Raw genomic sequence first — 19,857 nt, 5'->3', positions numbered from 1 at the left:
CTACAACATGGATATTGTTTTACCGTAGGTGATTTTCAAAGTCATCCGCCACCTGCTTCTGTAGATCAGCAATTTGAGAGGGGATGTGACGCAAAGCATCATCCACATCAGAAATCGTACACCCTGTTTCAGTGGTGCGTTCTCTGATTTTCTGCATGTCTTAACGCAATATAACAAAGTCCTGTCATAGCACATCCACTTTGTTGACCAACATGGACTGATAGGGGTTAATGCCAGCAAGTAATTCAGCAAATTTTGTATCCATGTGAGATGATGAAGAATGCGGTTCTGGAGGGGAAGGAACATGTAGAGGGCTCATGGATCAATCAAATAATGATAGAGAAGGTGCAGGAGAAGCAGCTGGAGATTAGGGCTGTGTGCTAGAGAACTGTCCTAGCTTTTTCACGGAGTAGGACTTCATGCACACAACTGTGCCCGTAATTATGATCCGTAATTACGGGCACGGATGGCCACGGACAGCCGGCCATTTTTTTTGAGCCGTGCTCCCATTATAGAGTATAGGAGCACGGTCCGTAAAATGAAAAAATAGGACATGTCCTATTTTTTTCGCCAGGTTTCTACAGCACGGACACCCTCCCGTAGACATATGGGAAGGTGTCCGTCGGCCATAGAAATAAATGGGCCCGTAATTACGTCCGTGTGCATGGGGCCTTAGCTTGGATTTTAGAGAGAGCAGAGGTAGCGTGGTCATCCAGAAAATCCAGGGAGTGAAATTGGGGTAGACCATTACAGATTCATCATCGGAGTGCCTTAGATACTCCAGGTTGTGACTTACCCCTACCCCTCCTATGATCGAGCAATTAGGATAAATACACCACTCTTATACACCAGTTTACAATATTGCACAAAGATGAACTAGAGTAGGCACAGATATACAACACAGTCAAGTCACAGAGACAGTATCAGCTTTTGCCAGACCCCACCTCACAATCTCAAAATGTCCACAGTCCCAAATCACATCAGAAATAATGAGGAACATAGCAGCGGCAGTATTGTAGGCAAAAATAGAGAGGAGCAGGGAAAAAGCGCCCGCACCGAACGCTCACCACATGAAGGCTTCGCCACGTGCAGTCCCAGTCTAAGATGGCGCCACCGGGAAAGAACAACCACAAGATACACATAAGCGGGACGTCAGCAATGTCGATGGTTGAAAGTTAGCGAAAGTGGCGGGGACAGTGGATAGCAGGCAGGACGCAGAGGCAATGTTGCAGCTTACCAGGGACCATAGGTCTGCATCACGTGTCCCACATGAGCCGCCGATGCTCCATGCCAGAGGTTAGAAGGCTGTGCGGGGTGGAAGACCCAAAATGGTGGGTGCAGTCTGTAGCTGTGGCATGAGTAGACCACAATCCGGAAAGTCCTGGAGTCAGAAAGCCAGGATGGCAAGGTTTTACACAGGATCAGGCGGGCCAGGGAGCTCAGGAGAACATGCAGATATCCAGCCACGCCCTTCGTACATAGTCTTTAAGGCCTTGTTTATAACTGTGTCGGAGGCTCCTTAAAGAGGCTCTGTCAACAGATGATCAAATCCCTATCTCCTATTGCATGTGATTGGCGCTGCAATGTAGATAACAGTAACGTTTTTTTTTGTTTTTTTTAAACGATTTATGCAAATGAGCCTTTCTAATGGACAACTGGGCGTGTATTGTGTTTGTAACATCTGGGCGTGTTTACTTGTTTTACTAGCTGGGCGTTGTGAATAGAAGTGTATGATGCTGACGAATCAGCATCATACACTTCTCATCGTTACCACCCAGCTTCTGGCAGTGCACAGATACACAGCGTGTCCTCGCTCGTCCGACTGTGTGTCTGTGCACTGCCAGAAGCTGGGTGGTAACGATGAGAAGTGTATGATGCTGATTCGTCAGCATCATACACTTATATTCACAACGCCCAGCTAGTAAAACAAGCCTCTTTAAAGGTTGGTATCCTGGCCAGTAGACATTTTTAATTGTGTACATCTGGTTTGAAAAAAATGTGTTTATTCAAACCTTTTCCCTTTCCCCCAAAAATGTCTTTCATCATGGAAAGAACAGGAAAGAGATTATATATATATATATATATATATATTAAAAAAAAATCTTTAAAATATATTTTTATATAGAATTTAATAACATTTATTCAAAATTAATCTTATCCCAAAGAGTGCCTGGTTTGTTTTGGAAAATATATTTTTATTTTTTTATTTTTGAATTATTGTCTTCCGAAACTGCACCGTGCTATATATTGATTGCATATTTTGGGATCTCGAATGGGTATGGTTCATAACCATTTTTTGTGTTTAGCTCCTTAAGGAGCCTCTGTCGCAGATCAAGTGAGAAATCCCAGACAAAATAGCACACCATGATGGAAACCCGACAGAACCCATTAAAGTCAATGGGCTTTGTCGGGCGCCGTTGGTGCCTGTCGTGCAAGAGTTCCGGCGCTTCCGGTTTTTAGTTGTTCTGCATTCAAAGGAAAACCAGAGCACAAATTTGAATGAAGGCCAAGGAAGCATATACATCCCCTGCCAAGAACTTATATGCCAAGACTGGCCTGTTCATAGGCATGTATACACCAAAGCCAATAACCTTCTGTATGCCAGCGACAGAGTAGAGGATGCAAGTTTACTGCACACTTAACGTGTGTCAACATAGCCTAAGCGACTGTAATTTAGAGGTACAGAACTGTGCAAAAGTTTTAGGCAGTTGTGAAAAAATGCTGCAAAGTAAGCTTTCAAAAATAGAAGTGTTAAGTTTTCTTTTTATCAATTAACAAAATACAAAGTGAATGAACATAGGAGAAATCTAAATTAAATCAATATTTGGTGTGATCACCCATTGCCTTTAAAACAGCATCAATTCTTCTAGGTACACTTGAACAAAGTTATGGATTTTGTAGGGTTATAGTATATATATGATTAATTATACCAAACAGGTAATAATGATCATCATTTTCATATGTAGAGGAACAGCCAAACTCTGCTACAAAGGTGAGATTGTGGATGACAATTTCATGTCACAGGTCCACCATGGCTAGACTAAGCACAGCAACAAGACATAAGGTAGATATACTGCATCAGGAAGGTCTCTCCCAGGCAAATATCTCAAAGCAGACTGGGGTTTCAACATGTGCTGTTCAAGCTCTTTTGAAGAAGCACAAAGAAACAGGCAACGTTGAGGACCTTAGACGTAGTGGTTGGCCAAGGAAACCGTGCAGCAGATCAAAAGACACATCATGCTTACTTCCCTTCAAAATCGGAAGATGTCCAGCTGTGCCATCAGGGGTGCAGAAAATGGATGCAGGTGCTCTGGACTGAGGAGTCAAAAGGAGTCAATATTTTGGCTGTAACAGGAGGCACTTCGTTTGCTGAAGGGCTGGAGAGCAACCTCCCTGTGTAGGTCCTTCAAAAACTGTGTGCAAGTATACCTAGAAGAATTGATTTGGATTTTTCTTCTGTTCATTCACTTTATATTTTGTTAATTGTTAAAAAAAAAAACTATTAACACTTCATATTCTTACTTTGCAGCATTTTTCGACAACTGCCTAAAACTTTTGCACAGTCCCGTATGTATCTTTATAGACCTGCAATAATTCCTCATCAAAAAATCCTCTACTTTAGTAATTAATAGAACAAAAATTGCCAATATTCCACGTTTCAAGTGTAGCTTTCCAAATTTTTGGATTATGTATCTTGGTGCAAACATGATTTTTAGAAGTTACTGAATTTTAAATGGTTATTACAGTTTTGGCAACTGTTATTCTTAAGGTCATGTATAATGAAAAGTTCTACAACTTTCCATTATACTTTTTGTATCAATTCCAAATGGTTTTTCAGGATCTCGGTTTGCATATGTTCAATGGGTACTTTCATTGTTTTTTCCCAGTGTATAAAAATCTGCCATGGTCATGTGATGATCATACAGGTTCATGGCTGGTTACAAGACACAGCTCTCATAATTGTACGGTTATCAAACAAGCCATGCGTGTGTCCAGTACATTTTTATCACCACAATTTTTTAACACAAATTTTATTAGGGCGGGTTCACACATGGCGGAATTTCACTTAAATTCCGCTGCGGACACTCCGCAGCGTAAATCCGCAGCGGAGCCGTTTCTCCATTGACTTTCACTTTAATTTAGCAGTGTTCGTTTACACGATGCGTACAATTCCGCTGCGGAGCATAGGCTGCGGAGCGGAATTTGGTGTCCGCAGCATGCTCTGTCTGTTGCGGAGCAGTGGCGGACTGGTTGCGGACTCATGGCGGAATTTCTCCATTGACTTCAATGGAGAGTCAAAATTCCGCAATGAAGTCCGCAGATCTTATGTGTGCTGCGGAGCGTATTGTTTTTACTACCATGACATTTCTTCATTCTGGCTGGACCTATGTATTTCTAGGTCTACAGCCAGACTGAGGAAGTCAATGGGGCTCCCGTAATGACGGGAGCGTTGCTAGGAGACGTCTGTAAATAGTCACTGTCCAGGGTGCTGAAAGAGTTACGCGATCGGCAGTAACTGTTTCTGCACCCGGGACAGTGACTACCGATCTCAATATACATGTATCTCTAAAAAAAAATATAAGTTCATACTTACCGAGAACTCCCTGCGTCTGTCTCCAGTCCGGCCTCCCAGGATGACGTTTCAGTGTAAGTGACGGCTGCAGCCAATCACAGGCCAAGCACAGGCTGCAGCGGTCACATGGACTGGAGTGTCATCCAGGGAGGTCGGGCCGGATGCCGAAAGAGGGACGCGTCACCAAGACAACGGGCGGTAAGTATGAATTTCTTTGACTTTCACTAGGGAAAGTGCTGTCCCTTCTCTCTATCCTGCACTGAATAGGGAGAAGAGAAGCACTTTTCCTGCAGTCCGCAGCGGCCAGTCCGCATCAATTTTCTGCACATTTTGTGCAGATCCGCTGCAGAATCTGCAACGCAGATTCTGTGCGGCATTGATGCGGACAGTTGCGGAGGAATTCCGCCATGTGTGGTCATGCCCTTATAGCAGTGATGTGTTTCAAGGGTAAGTTCACACATAGCATAAATATTGCGGATTTTCCGCAACGGACATTGTTACACAAAATCTTCAGCATAATACAGTAGCAGCAAAGATGATGAGATTTGAACAAATCTCATCTACACGCTGCGTAAATGATAGGTGGAAAAAATGCTCAGAAATTGACCTGCATGTCAATTGTATTTGCGTAATCGCTGCTTTTCTGTTGTGGACTTTTCTCATTGAATTCAATGGGAGGTAAAACTCGCAACCAATAGCAGATTTTGCAATTTTTGTGGTGGAAAAGTTGCGATTTCACTGCAAAAAAAGCAAAGTCAGAGGGCAAGTATGTTTTACATTTTGTGCAGTTTTCTGCAGCAGACATTCCGTCCAAAAAAACGGCACCACAATTTTCTGCGTTTTCTTCACCCGTTTTCTTCACCCGGAATCCTCTGTTGCGCCCAGGACGGATACACGGTGTGCTTTTATGCAGCTTATCCGCCCTGTGTGAACATACTCTAAAAATAAATGTTTACCAATAAACATTTACATTAACCTGTTAACGCCGAATGACGGATATGTCCGTCCTCTGCAGCTGCTAGTTCGCGCAGGAAGACGGATATATCCGTCCTGTGATAGCGCGTGTACTGACAGTGTACCCACGCGATCAGCGGCAGGAGCACGGCTGTTATACACAGCCTGGCTCCTGCTGCAACTGCCGGAATCGAAGCGCGCTCCGATTCCGGCAGTTTAACCCATTAAATGCCGCTGTCAAAAGAAATTGCGGGTCGCCGTCTGGTTTCTATGGCAGCCGTTGGCCTAACAAAGACCCCCAGGTCTGCCTTCAGCAAATGCCTCTGGCATGGCCTAATGGATTGCCTGTCAATTTTACACTGACAGTATACCAAAGCATTATTGCCTAAGTATACCACAATGTTATATATGCGATCGGCATATCGCATAGTGAAGTCCCCTGGTGGGACTAAAAAAAAAATGTAAAGCAGTTAAATAAAGTTTGTGAAAAACATAAAATAAATTACAGTTAAAATCAAATAAAACTACTTTTTTTGCCCAAAAAAATATATGGTATCCCCGCGATCGTAACAACTTGAACAATAAAATGAACACATTAATTGAACCGCCGGGTGAACAGCGTCCAAAAAAAGCGCAAAAAACAATGACAAAATTCTCTTTTCTCCCATAAAAAATTTAATTAAAGTTAATCTATAAATCCTATGTACCCCAATATAGTACTAATGAAAACTACACATTGGCCCGCAAAAATCAAGCCCACATACGGCCACATTGACGGAAAAATAAAAAAATTACGTCTCTTGGAATGAGGCGAAGCAAAAACAAGTAATTTTTTTCTAAAAGGGTTTTTATTGTGCAAACGTAGGAAAACATAAAACCTATACATATTTGATATCCACGAAATCGTGCCGACCCATAGAATAAAGTTAACATGTTATTTACGCTGCATAGTAAACGGCGTAAATTTATAACGTGAAAATCAATGCTGGAATAGCTGCTTATTTTCAATTCTCTCCTAAAATAAAGTTAATAAAAAAGTTAATCAATATATTGTAAGCATCTAAAAATGGTACAATTACAAAATACAACTCATCCCGCAAAAAATAAGCCCTTATACGGCTATGTCGACGGAATAAAAAAAAAAGTTACAACTCTTGGAATGCGACCGTGAAAAAACAAAAAATAATCCTTGGTCCTTAACGCGCAAAATGGCCTGGTCATTAAGGGGTTAAGGCTAGGGCTAGACGGAGTCCTGGGCAATACCGTGACACCTAGCAATTTAAAAAACGAGAACAATGGTTTCTATTTATATAATATCAGTTCTAATCAACAAGAAATAACAGATTTATCATTGTCTTGTTCTTTTACACACTGGATTGTAATAATAATTTATATGTGTAAACACATGCTAGTCTTTAAATCAAGCTATGTAACATGACTGGCCTAAGTAGAGTCATGTGCTATTTGACCATGTTAACCTTTTATTCCCCTTTCCCTTCCAATAAAGACACGTGACAACCGAGGTTGGATGTGAAATGGCCACAGCAGCCGTTTATTAATCGACATTATTTTTAAATGCAATTTAATCCGAAACATTCGGATAACTCCTTTAGGAATTCGACCAGAGAATTCCTCCTCCTATAATTCACATGACCCAACATTGGTCAGAATCAGAAATAACAATCAACATTATTAACACTTAACAGAGAAGGGGAAGTCCTTGAAGCCCTTTTAACACCGGATTTCCTTTAAGTTAGCCATCTGCAAACCACCACCAACTCTGTACCTCCAGCCGTAAACCAGCTCGGAGGCACCGCTCACCTCTGCAGATGGCTCCAACCACCAGAAGACCACTTGAAAGGGATAACACCCTATGAAGTCTTCAAATGATCTACCGTTTTGGGGGACGCATACCCCCGATGCGACCCCCCCACCATTTTGTACTGACCAACCTCAAGGACTCCCCCCGCCACAGCGAAACAGGCCTTGACCACCTTAAGCCTGCGAGTCCCTCCAAACCACCACCACCCTCTCAATTCCATCTGCTAAGGCCAGGCTCCCCAAATCAATTCCAACCTCGGTCCAATGTACCCCATCACTCCTCCAATAATTTCTGACTCCTCACTCCAGGTCCCTGTGTTGAACACAAATGCCCCCGTTCTTGGCAACAAAACGTGACACCGCCCGGTTTACCTTAATGCGGGCTTTGTTCACCCTCTCGGCTGATCTCGCTAAACGCCAAAACTTCCTCGGAACTATGTCCGACCACACAATCACTAGGTGAGGATAAGATGCCCATAAACACAATAAATCGTGTTTAATATCCCGAAACGGGCGCACCCCCAGATCATTCCCAGTACACAAAAGAGTGTCCTAAAAGCCACCCTAAACAAGGGCGATGATCTGAAAAGAAAAACAAGCACCTCATATGAAAAAAATCAAAGCAACATTACCCACACGCAACAAATGAGGGCGCACGTAAGTCCGAAACCTATCAGACTCCCATCGGCAAATGCGACGCACACCCTCATCATCCAACCCCAACGCCCCGCTTCAGTAGCAGCGCCGATCCTGAACGAGTGAGACGAGTAATACCCCTGCCCCACGCCAACCTCAGCCAAGCATTTTTAACATATAGCACCAAATTGATACTCGGACAAAAACGAGCCCTTCTCATGACGGAGCAATGGCGACTCCGGCACCCCACCCCGTGGCTGAAAAGCAACCATACAAGCAACCGGACACATCGCCGACCCCGGAAGGGCAGAACACTACCGACCCACTTGATCAGTCTTGGACCGCCGCAAAACAACTCTAGTCTATCCCCCCACAGACCCACATCTGGGTCACATCTTGGACACATCCTGGAAACCCCGTAATTTAAATCCAAACGCCTAACCAGCAACAAAACGATTCACTTTAGCCAGGGAAAAACCTCGCCTTCCCATCACCCCCCCAACCAGTACAACCATGCTACCAACCTGTCCTCCGTGCTGACGTTACCCAAACTCTTACCCACTCCTCCCACTGCTGCTAACAAGCCGAACAAGCGCTACAAGTCGCACTAGACAGCGACCGCCCAATCAACCGTTCTCCGATACCGAAATCAGATCCCAGAGATGCTCCGGGCAAGCCAAACCGAACAGCTCCACTGCCGGTGCCAATTGACGAAACCGATCCCACTGCGAGCGAGAAAGAGCATCAGCAATACAATTGGAAACCCCCGGTACATGCACCGCAACTACCCGTGTGTTTAAAAACAAGCACACCAAAACTAGGTGACGCAAAAACTGAAACCACAGGTGGAGTAGAAGCTGATAATTTGTTAATTGCTAACCCTCCCCCATGTTATCGCAGTGGACCCGAACCTTTTTATCCCTGAGCCTGTCCCCCCCAAATGGTCACCGCAACCACCATGGGGAACAGCTCGAACAGGGCCAGATTCCACGTAAGACCACTGGTCACCCAGCTGTCGGGCCAGTTCCCCGCACACCATTGACCTCCTGCATATGTGCCAAAACCACCGGCCCCGCCGCATCAGTAAACAGCTCCAACTCGCCCATATCGTGTACCGGTGACATCCACAGCGATCTACCGTTATATTGCCCTAGGAACGCATCCCAGACCTGCAGATCAGCCCTGTGATCCACACCAATCCTCACAAAATGGCGGGACGCCCGGATACCCGCCGTCGCTGCTGACCATCGCCTACTAAAAATTCTACCCATTGGCATAATCCGACAGGCAAAGTTCAACTTCCCCAGCAGCGACTGGAGATCGCGCAAAGTGATCATCTTCAATCGTCAAGCCCGCCTCACCTCCTGCCGCAATGGCAGTAATTTATCCTCGGGAAGCCTGCACTGCATTGCAACTGAATCAATTTCGATCCCTTAAAAAACAAATGGTAGAAACCGGGCCCTCAGTTGTACCAGGTGCCAGAGGGATTCCAAAATCCGTCGCAACCTTCTGCAATAAATACAATACGTTACCGCAAACAGGGGAACCGCTAGGGCCGACACACAAAAAAGCATCAAGCTAATGTATTAATGAATCCACCCCAGCTACACCCTTCGTCACCCATTCCACGAAACTACTAAATGCTTCGAAGCATGTGCAAGAAAGAGAGCATCCCATTGGAAGACACCTATCGACATAAAACCGCCCGTTCCAGAAGCAACCCAACAGCCGTTGGCTCTCTGGATGTACAGGCCGCAACCGAAAAGCCACCTCGATGTCAGTCTTTGCCAACAACGCCCCAGGCCCCGCCTACTGCACTAACGCACCGCTGTGTCGAATGACCCGTAAACAACCAAGCATAAGTCGTTATCTATCCCGTCATTCACGGACGATCCCCTGGGAAAAGACAAATGCTGAATCAGCCGGAATTTATGAGGCTCCCGCTTTGGCACAAATCCCTAGGGGGATACCACTAGATCCTCTATCGACGGCTCGGCAACAGGCCCGGCCCTGCGACCCAACGACACTTCCTTCAAAAGCTTTCCCGAGACGACCGCCGAGTGCAAATAAGCCGATTTAAGGTTGCGTCGGGCAACCGGAACCTCATGTGGAGGAGGAGGGATAACGAAACCACACAACAACCCTTCGTAAATTAACCTGGCTGCAACTCTATCCGGACACTCACTTAGATACCGGGCCATCCTTTCCACCCTCACCGGCGACCGCCCCTTGACCAACGGCAGAAGACTGAGGGCCCGACCGCCTACCTTTCCGCATGCATTTTGCGGCCCCATGCGAGGACCCGTTGCACTCCGAACAGACATGCTTAAATCTACACGTGGCACCAAACTTACATTGGCCATCGTTAAATTGCCAGCAGAACCCCAACTTTGACCCAGAGCCCCATCCGGACTGACTAGACTGACCACCTTGGCCAACGCTCCCGGGAAAGGACTGCTTAACCGGGGCCGTAACTCGTAACCACAGCGCAATATCCTTTTGATCCCACCTGATCGCCGGCCGGACCACCTTCCGCTGGCGAAATTGCTCGTCGTACCACAACCAAGCCTGACCCCCGTACGCTCGATAGGCCTCCCCGATGGCATCAAAATAACAAAACAACGCCAAGCAATTTTCCGGCGCCTTTTCTCCGATCACGCTTGCCAGCATAGCAAAAGCTTGCGACCAATTGACGAACGTCTGCGGGATAAACCTATACCACCGACGTTCCTCTTCCTCCTTCTTACTCTCATCCCGCTTGCCCTTATCCAAATTGAATTTAGCAAGCGGCAGAAGAGAAAAAAATAAATACAATTTTCACGTACTCGTCCTTCCAAATCCAGTCACGGACCTCCTGCTTAAGGTGAGCCCCTAAAGGGCCCTCAAAACAGACATAAACCTCGCCACGAGCCCGATCGTCAAGCCGAATTCTATCCCCATCCTTCGGCGCCTCGGTTTGGACAGACACTGCTACCGCGTCCTTGGCCACCCCCGGAACGTCACCACCCACGGACCGCGACTGTACCTCCCGAGGACCTTCCCAAACCACCACCGGGGACCCCGCCTGAACTACAGGCGCCGCTGCCCTATCTAAGCGCCCGACCAACTCGCGCAAACAGCCCACTAAATCTGATAAGCCATCGCGCCCGACCACGCCACCACCGACAGCCGATACTTCCGCGCTCGCTGCCCCACCCCCAACACCCGACATGAAAATTGCTGGATACGGTAGAGTAGGAGTTATACACTCACCAGGCTGCCCAGGCGCTGTGTTCCCGCCAGCCGGAAAATTCTGACCGCGTTGCGACTCATACAGCTCTCCATCTTCCAGATCCTCTCTTGCTGCCGATTGGTACTCGCACCGACATCTCCGACACGGGGCTCCAGGCACGCTGGCAGAGGGGCCGACAACCTGCCGCCCGACCTCAGGGACCCAGACTTCCGACCGAACCTGTTGCCGTGCCGTGTCGTCGTTGCCGATCTTGCCGTCCTCACCGATGCTCTCGAGGAAGCCTGCCCCCTGGCCGGAACATCACCATATGGGGCGGCCGTGGACTGCATTCCGAAAACTGCCTCTGAAGGTGGAGGCGTGACTCCCTGTTAACCGCCGAACTCCGTCGCAGCTGGGGATTCCTGCGAGGACGCAGGCCCTGGGAGGAGGCGCCTGTCCCAGCAGCCTGGCCTACAGCGTCCTTAGAAGGGCTCCCCCTGCGACGCCGGGCCCGCGGGGCCACATCCGGACTCAACCGTTCAGGTGGGCGGGACCTCCGGGAGCGGCGGGGTGACCTAGCCTGAGCCACCGCCGCTCCCGCCAACACCCTCTGCTTTATCAGAGCAGGGGCAGTAATCATCATCTTTCCCCCCACCGCCCTGTGACCAGCGTCTGAGAAAAGGGCGGGGGAGGGGAGCGCATCCATGCGGGCCGCCGACACAGAGCGCCGAGCTCGGCGCGAAGACGGGCCCGCCTGAGGGATCCGGGCCAGCGTCGCCACTGACTCCTCCAGCCAGCCCGGATCGTGATACGCAGCTGCTGCCCGCATCAAGACCAGAGACGCCATCAGGTAAGCAGGAGCAGGGGAGCGGATTATCTTACTTGTTGTTCCTCCCGCTGCTTCCGGCTCAATCCCCCGGCTCCATCTCCTCCCTCTCCCTACCTCAACTAACCCTCTCTTCCCCTATTGGCTGTCCCTCCTATGGCAGTCATGGAGGCTTACCGTTAAGCCCTCCGTGCTGCCGTCCAGCCTCTTCTGGAGTTGGAATAGTGGGGTAGGGTTGCATGCATCTAAAATAGTACAGTCGGATCAGCAGTAATAATAATAATAATTACTAGTCGCTGGGGCTAAAACCAGCAAAGTATACAATGTAACCTCAATGAGCAGGAGATCTGCTCAATGTATTTAAGAAAAAAAGTAATTCTGGATCACTCACCTCTTCCACTGGTCTATCCAGCAGACAAACGCCACAACAAGTCTGAAGACAAGTACTTGAGTCAGAAAATGCTCCTCCAGCTGCATAATCTAAGGCTGATTGTGAGGGCTGTAGAGGTGGAAGCAAATTGCACATTGCAATAGATCATTAGAAGTCTAACTTTTTCCAGGAGAATCTTTTACTTCTCGCATTTGATGCACCGGCTGTAAAGCTTGTAGAACAAAACCTTGATGTATTCATTAATTTTCAATGTAACAACAAATATTTGATTTGATACAAAATTTTAGAGTGGGGTTTCAATATTTTTAGTGCTTCGTATATTACCTTTATGCCAGCTGTCCGGATCACTGCTCTCAATTATATATATGTCCTTAGGATGTAGATAAAATGTAAAAGCTGAAACAACGCTGGCAAGGGAACATCAGTTTCCTGCCCTTCTGCGGTTTCCTTGTGATGCAGGCTGCGCAGTGACGTTGTCGCGCCCGCTGTGTCATTCCGTTGGAGCAGGCCTGGCCAGAAAAGGCCAGGCCTACATTGCTGGATGACCGTGTGGGAACAGGGACAGGGGAGTCTGTGGCGGTTTACCACTATGTACAGGGGGTACAGTGAGCCACTATGTACAGGGGTCAATGTGTGGCACTATGTACAACTGGTATCGGGTGGCACAATATTCAGGCAGCACTATCTACAGGAGGCAGATAAGGCCTGAGGTCCACGGGTCAGAATTGCTTATGGCAAATCCGACCAGTGTGAACATCGCCTAACAGTTGGTGTTCAGCTCGGACCGTCATCTGACGGCACCGCCAGGTAAATGTACTTTCACTAAAAATAGTCCCTAGTGTATTAGAATAATGAAAATTCCTAACATACGAACACAGGCACCAAAAGCATACAACTTTTTCTTCATATATATAGCTAATATACTCTTATTTAATGTATAATGTCTTAGCTATTCTCACCAGTGTCTGTAATAAGCTTGGGCAAATAGACAGAAAGGCCTGAAAATTATTCCATGATAGGTCAATATCCCTGAGCACAAGTCGTAATCGCTCACAGTCAATGTTGCGTGTTCTCATCCCTCCTTCCATTCTCCTTGACAGTCTGTAAACTTCTACTACACCTACAATATCAAAGTAACAAAAGTAGTTATTGAAACATCAATATAATGTAATTAGGTTTTATTTAATCTGACAAATAGAATTACAGTAATTTGCTTGCTTACCTAAGCACTTTTATGCATTGTTATCAGCCAGTCAAGATGGGGAGAGGCTAAGATGGAAATTTATTAAAGTAGTTTTCCACGTTCTGACAACTGATGACCTATCCACCGGATAGGTCATCAGTGTGCGATTGGTGTGGGTCCGACACCCGGACCCCGCACGATCAGCTGCTGCAGCTGCCTCCGGGCATCGGACGGTATAGCCAGAAGCAGATGGCTCTGGTCAAGGAATAGTTCCCCGAGATGCAGCTCTGCTCTTATTCAAGTGAATAGGAGCAGAGTCGCAGTTCTGCCGAACAGCCGCTATGCAGTGGTCGGAGCCATCATCTTCCAGTTCCAACTACTGCATACCGTTCAAAACATCCGGTGCCCGGTGGCAGTCGGGTCAGCTGATCAGTGCGGGGTCCAGGTGTCAGACCCACACTGAACATATACTGATGACCTATCCGGTGGACAGTTCATCAGTTGTCAGAACGTGGAAAACCCCTTTAAGACCGGTGTACGCCTCTTAATAAATTTGCCGGATCTTTTGCTGTCCGTAAGCCAGAAGCTGGTGTAGATTTCCTCTATAATTTACGCCAGCTTTTTGTATAAATTATATTAAATGTGTCGGGTTGCATTTTTGAGCCATTTGCAACGTTTCTAGGCCAGAAAACGATTGTAGAAAAGTTGATAAATTCCCTCCACGGTGTTCCTCAAAGAATTATTGACAGGATGCCCAGAAAAATGTCTGCTCTTCCAGAAGGTTTAATTTTAGAAGCCTCCTAATTTAACACTTATGTAGTTTTACGTATATTTGTAATGCATAGGATGAACAAGACAGTCCTTGCTCTGTTATTGTTATATTCCATTATGTAGTCATCGAAGTCAATGATAATACTTTAGAACCTCAATATAATGCCCTGTTGTAGCCCTGGGACATATATGACGGACTCACCTGATATATAATCTGCTCCTCGAGAAGACAGGAGCACTTCACTGCACACAGAGGGTTGACTGATGCTGCACAGTATTTCATTGGCCTTCAGTATCACCTTAATAATAAGAACGTGAACAGGATATATAGTCATCTCATACTTCAGCAACTTTATATTACACTTTTTACATGTTATCCATAAATACATGTGAGTGGCCTGGTTTAGTTAATCGTTTCACTAGAAATGTTTCCTCTGACAGGCTAGAATTTTTAAAACTTGAAGGGGAACCAAGTAGAGGCACGTTTACAAATAGAAATATGATCGGTAAGGCTTGTATAAAAATTTAAAAACATAGCAATAATATTTACTTTTATATAAAAAGTATCACCTATCCCTGATTATGTTGCCAATGCTTGAGTTAATTTGACAGCAATAACATATTTTTCAATAAAGGAACCTACAGTAGTAAAGGGAAAATGCTGGAATCAAAAGATTGTTCTTTCAAGAACCATCAGCAAACAACCTAGACAAGAGACCCAACTCAAGACACAAGGGATAATTCAAGAGAAGAGCCGTCCTTGATGTCTTGATGAGTAGGTGTCTGGCATATTTATGGGATAGGAGCGCACAGCAAAGCTCCTGGAGCACAGCTGTTTATAGAGAAAATAAAAAGTAGTCTTGGCAGGCAGTTACTTGTTCTATATGCAGTATAATATGACATAACTTGGTTGCCATTTATACAACTCTACCCATCATGTTTTTTTTGCCACTAAAAAACAAATTACCACTGTTCAGATTACATGCCCACCCAGAACCAGCTAATAATGGGGGATCCTGCTGCTGAGAACTCCTGCAAGCAGTCATTTTGTGCTAGAAGCCACTGTGTAATTGAAGAAGTACAAGGTGCCATTAAAGGGGCGGCAGTGGTCCTGCCGATACAAGAGCCGTTCTTGGAGGTGACTTATTTTGTATATAAAGTCATTTATACATCATTACCTTATGAATGTTCATCAAGCAGGTCTTCAGGTGAGTAGAACATGTATCAAGCTAAAATAAAATAAATATACATAAAAAATAAACAAATCGCTTTGGATGCAAGAATGTTTCTCTAATTTCCACACAAAACGAATTTTATTGTCATCAGTTCAGTATCGCCTTTACATTGACATATGTGCTAATAAAATAGTGGGAACCATGTACCGTGGCTATTCCTTTTTTTTTTTTTTTCATGGATTGTATGAGCTAAGCAAGGCACGGCTTCACTTCACTACTGCCATGACTGCTTCCTATTCTTCACTCTGTGTTGGTTTTAGAGTATAGTAGATTGGGATGTGATATGGAGGTCCAGATGTAAGATAATATTTTGTACAAGTACCAAAGCGGTAATGGTTGGCATTGTGATAGAAAAGAAATGACTGACAAAATCGTGAATATTCCCAAGGGTGCAGTCACACACGGCAGATATTGTTGCAGAAATCACTGCAACTGAAAATCTGTTCTATTCATCTGAATGAAACGTGTAGAAATGCATGCACCTGCTGCAGAAACAATCACATTCAGATGCATGGAACTGATTTGCAGTCGCAGATATTCCTGCAACAAAATCTGCATTATGTGAATCAACCCTCAGGGTGCAGTCACACGTGGCGTATTTGCCTTGTATTTCTGCAGCATAAAAATACGCTGCGGATAACTCTATAATTTAATCCTATTGGAAAAATATTACATAGCTCAAGCAAGATTTCAAAAAGAGGCAGCACTCCAGAATACGTGTAAAAAAAGAGAGCTACTTTATTAGGACCAGGGCTAATAAAGTAGCTCCCTGTTTTAGGGCGGATTTACACGAGCATTTTGCACTTAACAGCTTCGTGTGTCATCACATAGGATGTGCGGCTGCGTGATTTTCCTGCAGCCGCCATCATTATGACACTCCATTTGGATGTTTGTAAACAGAAAAGCACGTGGTGCTTTTCTGTTTTCAATCATACTTTTGACTGCTGTTGTGCGAATAACGCGCGTCCCACGGATGTGCTTCCGTGTGGTGCGCGTGATTTTCATGCACCCATTGACTTCAATGGGTGCGTGATGCGCGAGAAACGCAGAAATATAGGACATGTCGTGAGTTTTACGCAACGGACTCACGCTGCGCAAAAATCACGGACTGTCTGCACGGCCCCATAGACTAACATAGGTCCGTACGACACACGTGAAAATCACGCGCGTTGCACGGACGTATATCACGTTCGTGTAAATAAGCCCTTACACGTATTCTGGAGTGCTGCCTCTTTTTGAAATCTTGTATCCAGAAGGGATGGAAGTCGGGTCCCTGGGGCGAGCTCCCACTGCTTTTGCTATACACTGGTGCTGCTGGACTATTTTACTTAAAGTGTAGCTAAATATTCGACAAACTTCTGACATGTCATAGTGACATGTCAGAAGTTTGTATTGGTGGGGGTCCGAGCACGGAGACCCCCACCAATCGCTAGAACGAAGCAGCTGAAGCGTTTGTGTGAGCGCTCAGCCGCTTCGTGTCTGATCGGCTTTTTCCGGAAATAAATGTATCGTGTACGGGCTCATAGACTTTCTGTTGAGTCCGTACACCGATACATTTATTTCCGGAAATAAACGAACAGACACGAAGCAGCTGAGCGCTCACACGAACGCTTCAGCTGCTTCGTTCTAGCGATTGGTGGGGGTCTCCTTGCTCGGACCCCCACCAATACAAACTTCTGACATGTCACTATGACATGTCAGAAGTTTGTCGAACATTTAGCTACACTTTAACTCAGGCAGATTTTTCAATTTCTTGCGTTGCGTAATATTTTTCCCATTGGACTTCTGTAAAGGGTTTGCCAGACACAGGTTCTGTGTCGACGCCCGGAGTTAATCAGCCTTCATCAGCTCCAAGGTCTGCTAGAGTGACGCGATCTGTTACCACTCAGGCTTGCAGGCTGAGGAGAGGGAGAACCTATCACAGCCTGGCCTGACGGTTCTAGCTCCCGCCCTTGGTCTATTTATACCCTCACTTGCAGCATGTTCCTTGCCTGTGATTCTCTGGTTTCCTGGCTCTGCTATTCCTGCTATTACCTGATTGACTGCTGTAACATTGACCCTGACTTGCCTGACTATTCTCCTGCTCTGTTTTGCTACTACGTACTATCCTGGTTTGATTCGGCTCGTTCACCACTGCCTGTTGCTCACGGCTTTTCCGTGGGCAACTGCCCCTACTTCCCCCTTTGCTTCTGTGTGCCCTTGTCTTGTGTTGTCAGTCTTGCACTTACTGAGCGTAGGGACCGTCGCCCAGTTGTACGCCGTCACTTAGGACGGGCCATGCAAGTAGGCAGGGACTGAGTTGCGGGTAGATTAGGGCTCACCTGTCGTCTCCCTACCCCGATTCATTACAACTACATTGTAAATTTTTCCCTGCAAAAACACAAGGCAAATACGCCACTTGTGACTGCACCCTAACTGTCTCAGCCCAGAAAGTCTGTTTCACATTACAAGAGGAAAGATTTTAAAATGCTACCAAATCAGGGTAGGGAGAAAATGTTCCTTATGCTTTTCAAGATCTCTGTTTGCTGCCATTCAATAGAAATCTTCATTGTTTACTTCCAGTGAATATAAATCTGTCTTGGTCATGTGATGACACACAGGTGCAGGACTAATTATAGGTATCAGAGCAAATTGAATGACAGCAAGCAGAAATCTTGAAACGCGTGAGCAATCGATACAAAAAGTATATTGGAAAATGGTATAATGTTCCATTATGCAAAGAATAACTTATTAGCTGAAACCATAATACCTCTTTAAGTAAATTGACCTCTGAGCTACGAAAATATATTCTTATAGGATACAGATTTAACGGGAATACGTTATTTAATTTTAGCTTTCTTACTTAAAAATTTCCTCCCGTTATTTCTCTTCTACACACTTAAATTCAAGACTGGCGTTCCAAACGTTAGTTCTAAAATAATTTACGTCAGCAGGAATTGTGAAAAATTTGTGAAGAGGTGCACACCTCTAAATTAATTTGGTGCATCTATGGCTGTCCATATGACAGAAATGCAAATCTACGCCTATGAGCAGGTGTAGATTTACGCAATAACTTATGCAGTTTCTGCTGTAAATTATGGGTAATCTGCCAGAGGCCCCACCCCCTTCAGCTAAACCCCGTCCAATTTTATTGCCACTTTCGGAAAGTTTTAGCGCAACTATTTATAATTTTGATATATTCCCCCTTATGTTTTTTATTTCATTGTTTATATTTATTTTAACCCCTTAATGACCAGCCTATTTTAGACCTTAATGACCAGGCCATTTTTTAAGTTTTTCCATCGTCGCATTCCAAGAGCTATAACCTTTTTATTTTTGCGTCGACATAGCTATATAAGGTCTTGTTTTTTGCGGGACAAGTTGTATTAGCACCATTTTGGGGGACATATTATTTATTGATTAACTTTTATTAACTTTTATTTGGGGGGGAAATAGAAAAAAACCTGAAATTTCGCCACTCTTTTTCGCGTCTTAAATCTACGACGTTTACCGTGTGATATAAATAACAATAACTTTATTCAGCGGGTTGTTACGATTGCAACGATACCAAATTTGTATAGTTTTTGTATGTTTTACTACTTTTACACAGTAAAAACGCTTTTTTTTCAAAATTATTTGTTTTTGTGTCTCCATATTTGAAGAGCCATAACGTTTTTATTTTTTCGCCGATGCGGTTGTGTGAGGGCTTTTTTTTTGCGGGACGACTTGTAGTTTTTATTGGTACCATTTTGGAGTAGATGCGACTTTTTGATCACTTTTTATCACATTTTTTTAAAGTCAGTATTCACAGAAAACAGCAATTTTTCCATAGTTTTTTATTACATTTTTTACGGCGTTCACCGTGTGGGTTAAATAATGTAATAGATTTATAGTCGGGGTAGTTACGGGCGCGGCGATACCAAATATGTGTAACTTTTTAACTTTATTTTGTTTTTTTAATAGTAAAGCATTTTGTAAGGGGAAAAGCTGGGTTTTTCATTTTTTTTCACATTTTTTTTTAAATTAACTTTATTAAACATTTTTTTTCACTTTTTTACTAGTCCCACTAGGGGACTATAATATGTGATTCTGCGATCACATTTATAATACACTGCAATACTTTTGTATTGCAGTGTATTACTGCCTGTCCGTTTAACGCGGACAGGCATCTGCTAGGTCATGCCTGCGGCATGATCTAGCAGGCATTCACTCCAGGCAGACCTGGGGGCCTTTATTAGACCCCCGGCTGCCATTGGAGACACAGACACTCGGCGATC

At 45.1% G+C, this 19,857-nt stretch overlaps 1 protein-coding gene across 1 annotated transcript in view; it reads right to left on the bottom strand.

Moving 5' to 3' along the window:
* Positions 1–19,857, bottom strand: part of LOC142744081 (synergin gamma-like) — a 56,284-nt gene that overhangs the window by 9,415 nt on the left and 27,012 nt on the right. The window contains exons 2-5 of the mRNA XM_075854788.1: positions 15,545–15,595; positions 14,569–14,665; positions 13,372–13,532; positions 12,413–12,520 (exon numbers count right to left, since the gene is read on the bottom strand). Coding sequence (XP_075710903.1) covers positions 12,413–12,520; positions 13,372–13,532; positions 14,569–14,665; positions 15,545–15,595 — 417 coding nt within the window. The remainder of the gene's footprint in view (positions 1–12,412; positions 12,521–13,371; positions 13,533–14,568; positions 14,666–15,544; positions 15,596–19,857) is intronic.

Source organism: Rhinoderma darwinii, chromosome 1 (assembly GCF_050947455.1).
Source record: "Rhinoderma darwinii isolate aRhiDar2 chromosome 1, aRhiDar2.hap1, whole genome shotgun sequence".
Taxonomy (NCBI): domain Eukaryota; kingdom Metazoa; phylum Chordata; class Amphibia; order Anura; family Rhinodermatidae; genus Rhinoderma; species Rhinoderma darwinii.
The sequence above is the reverse complement of the archived record's forward strand: the minus strand, read 5'-3'. Positions and strand labels throughout refer to the sequence as shown.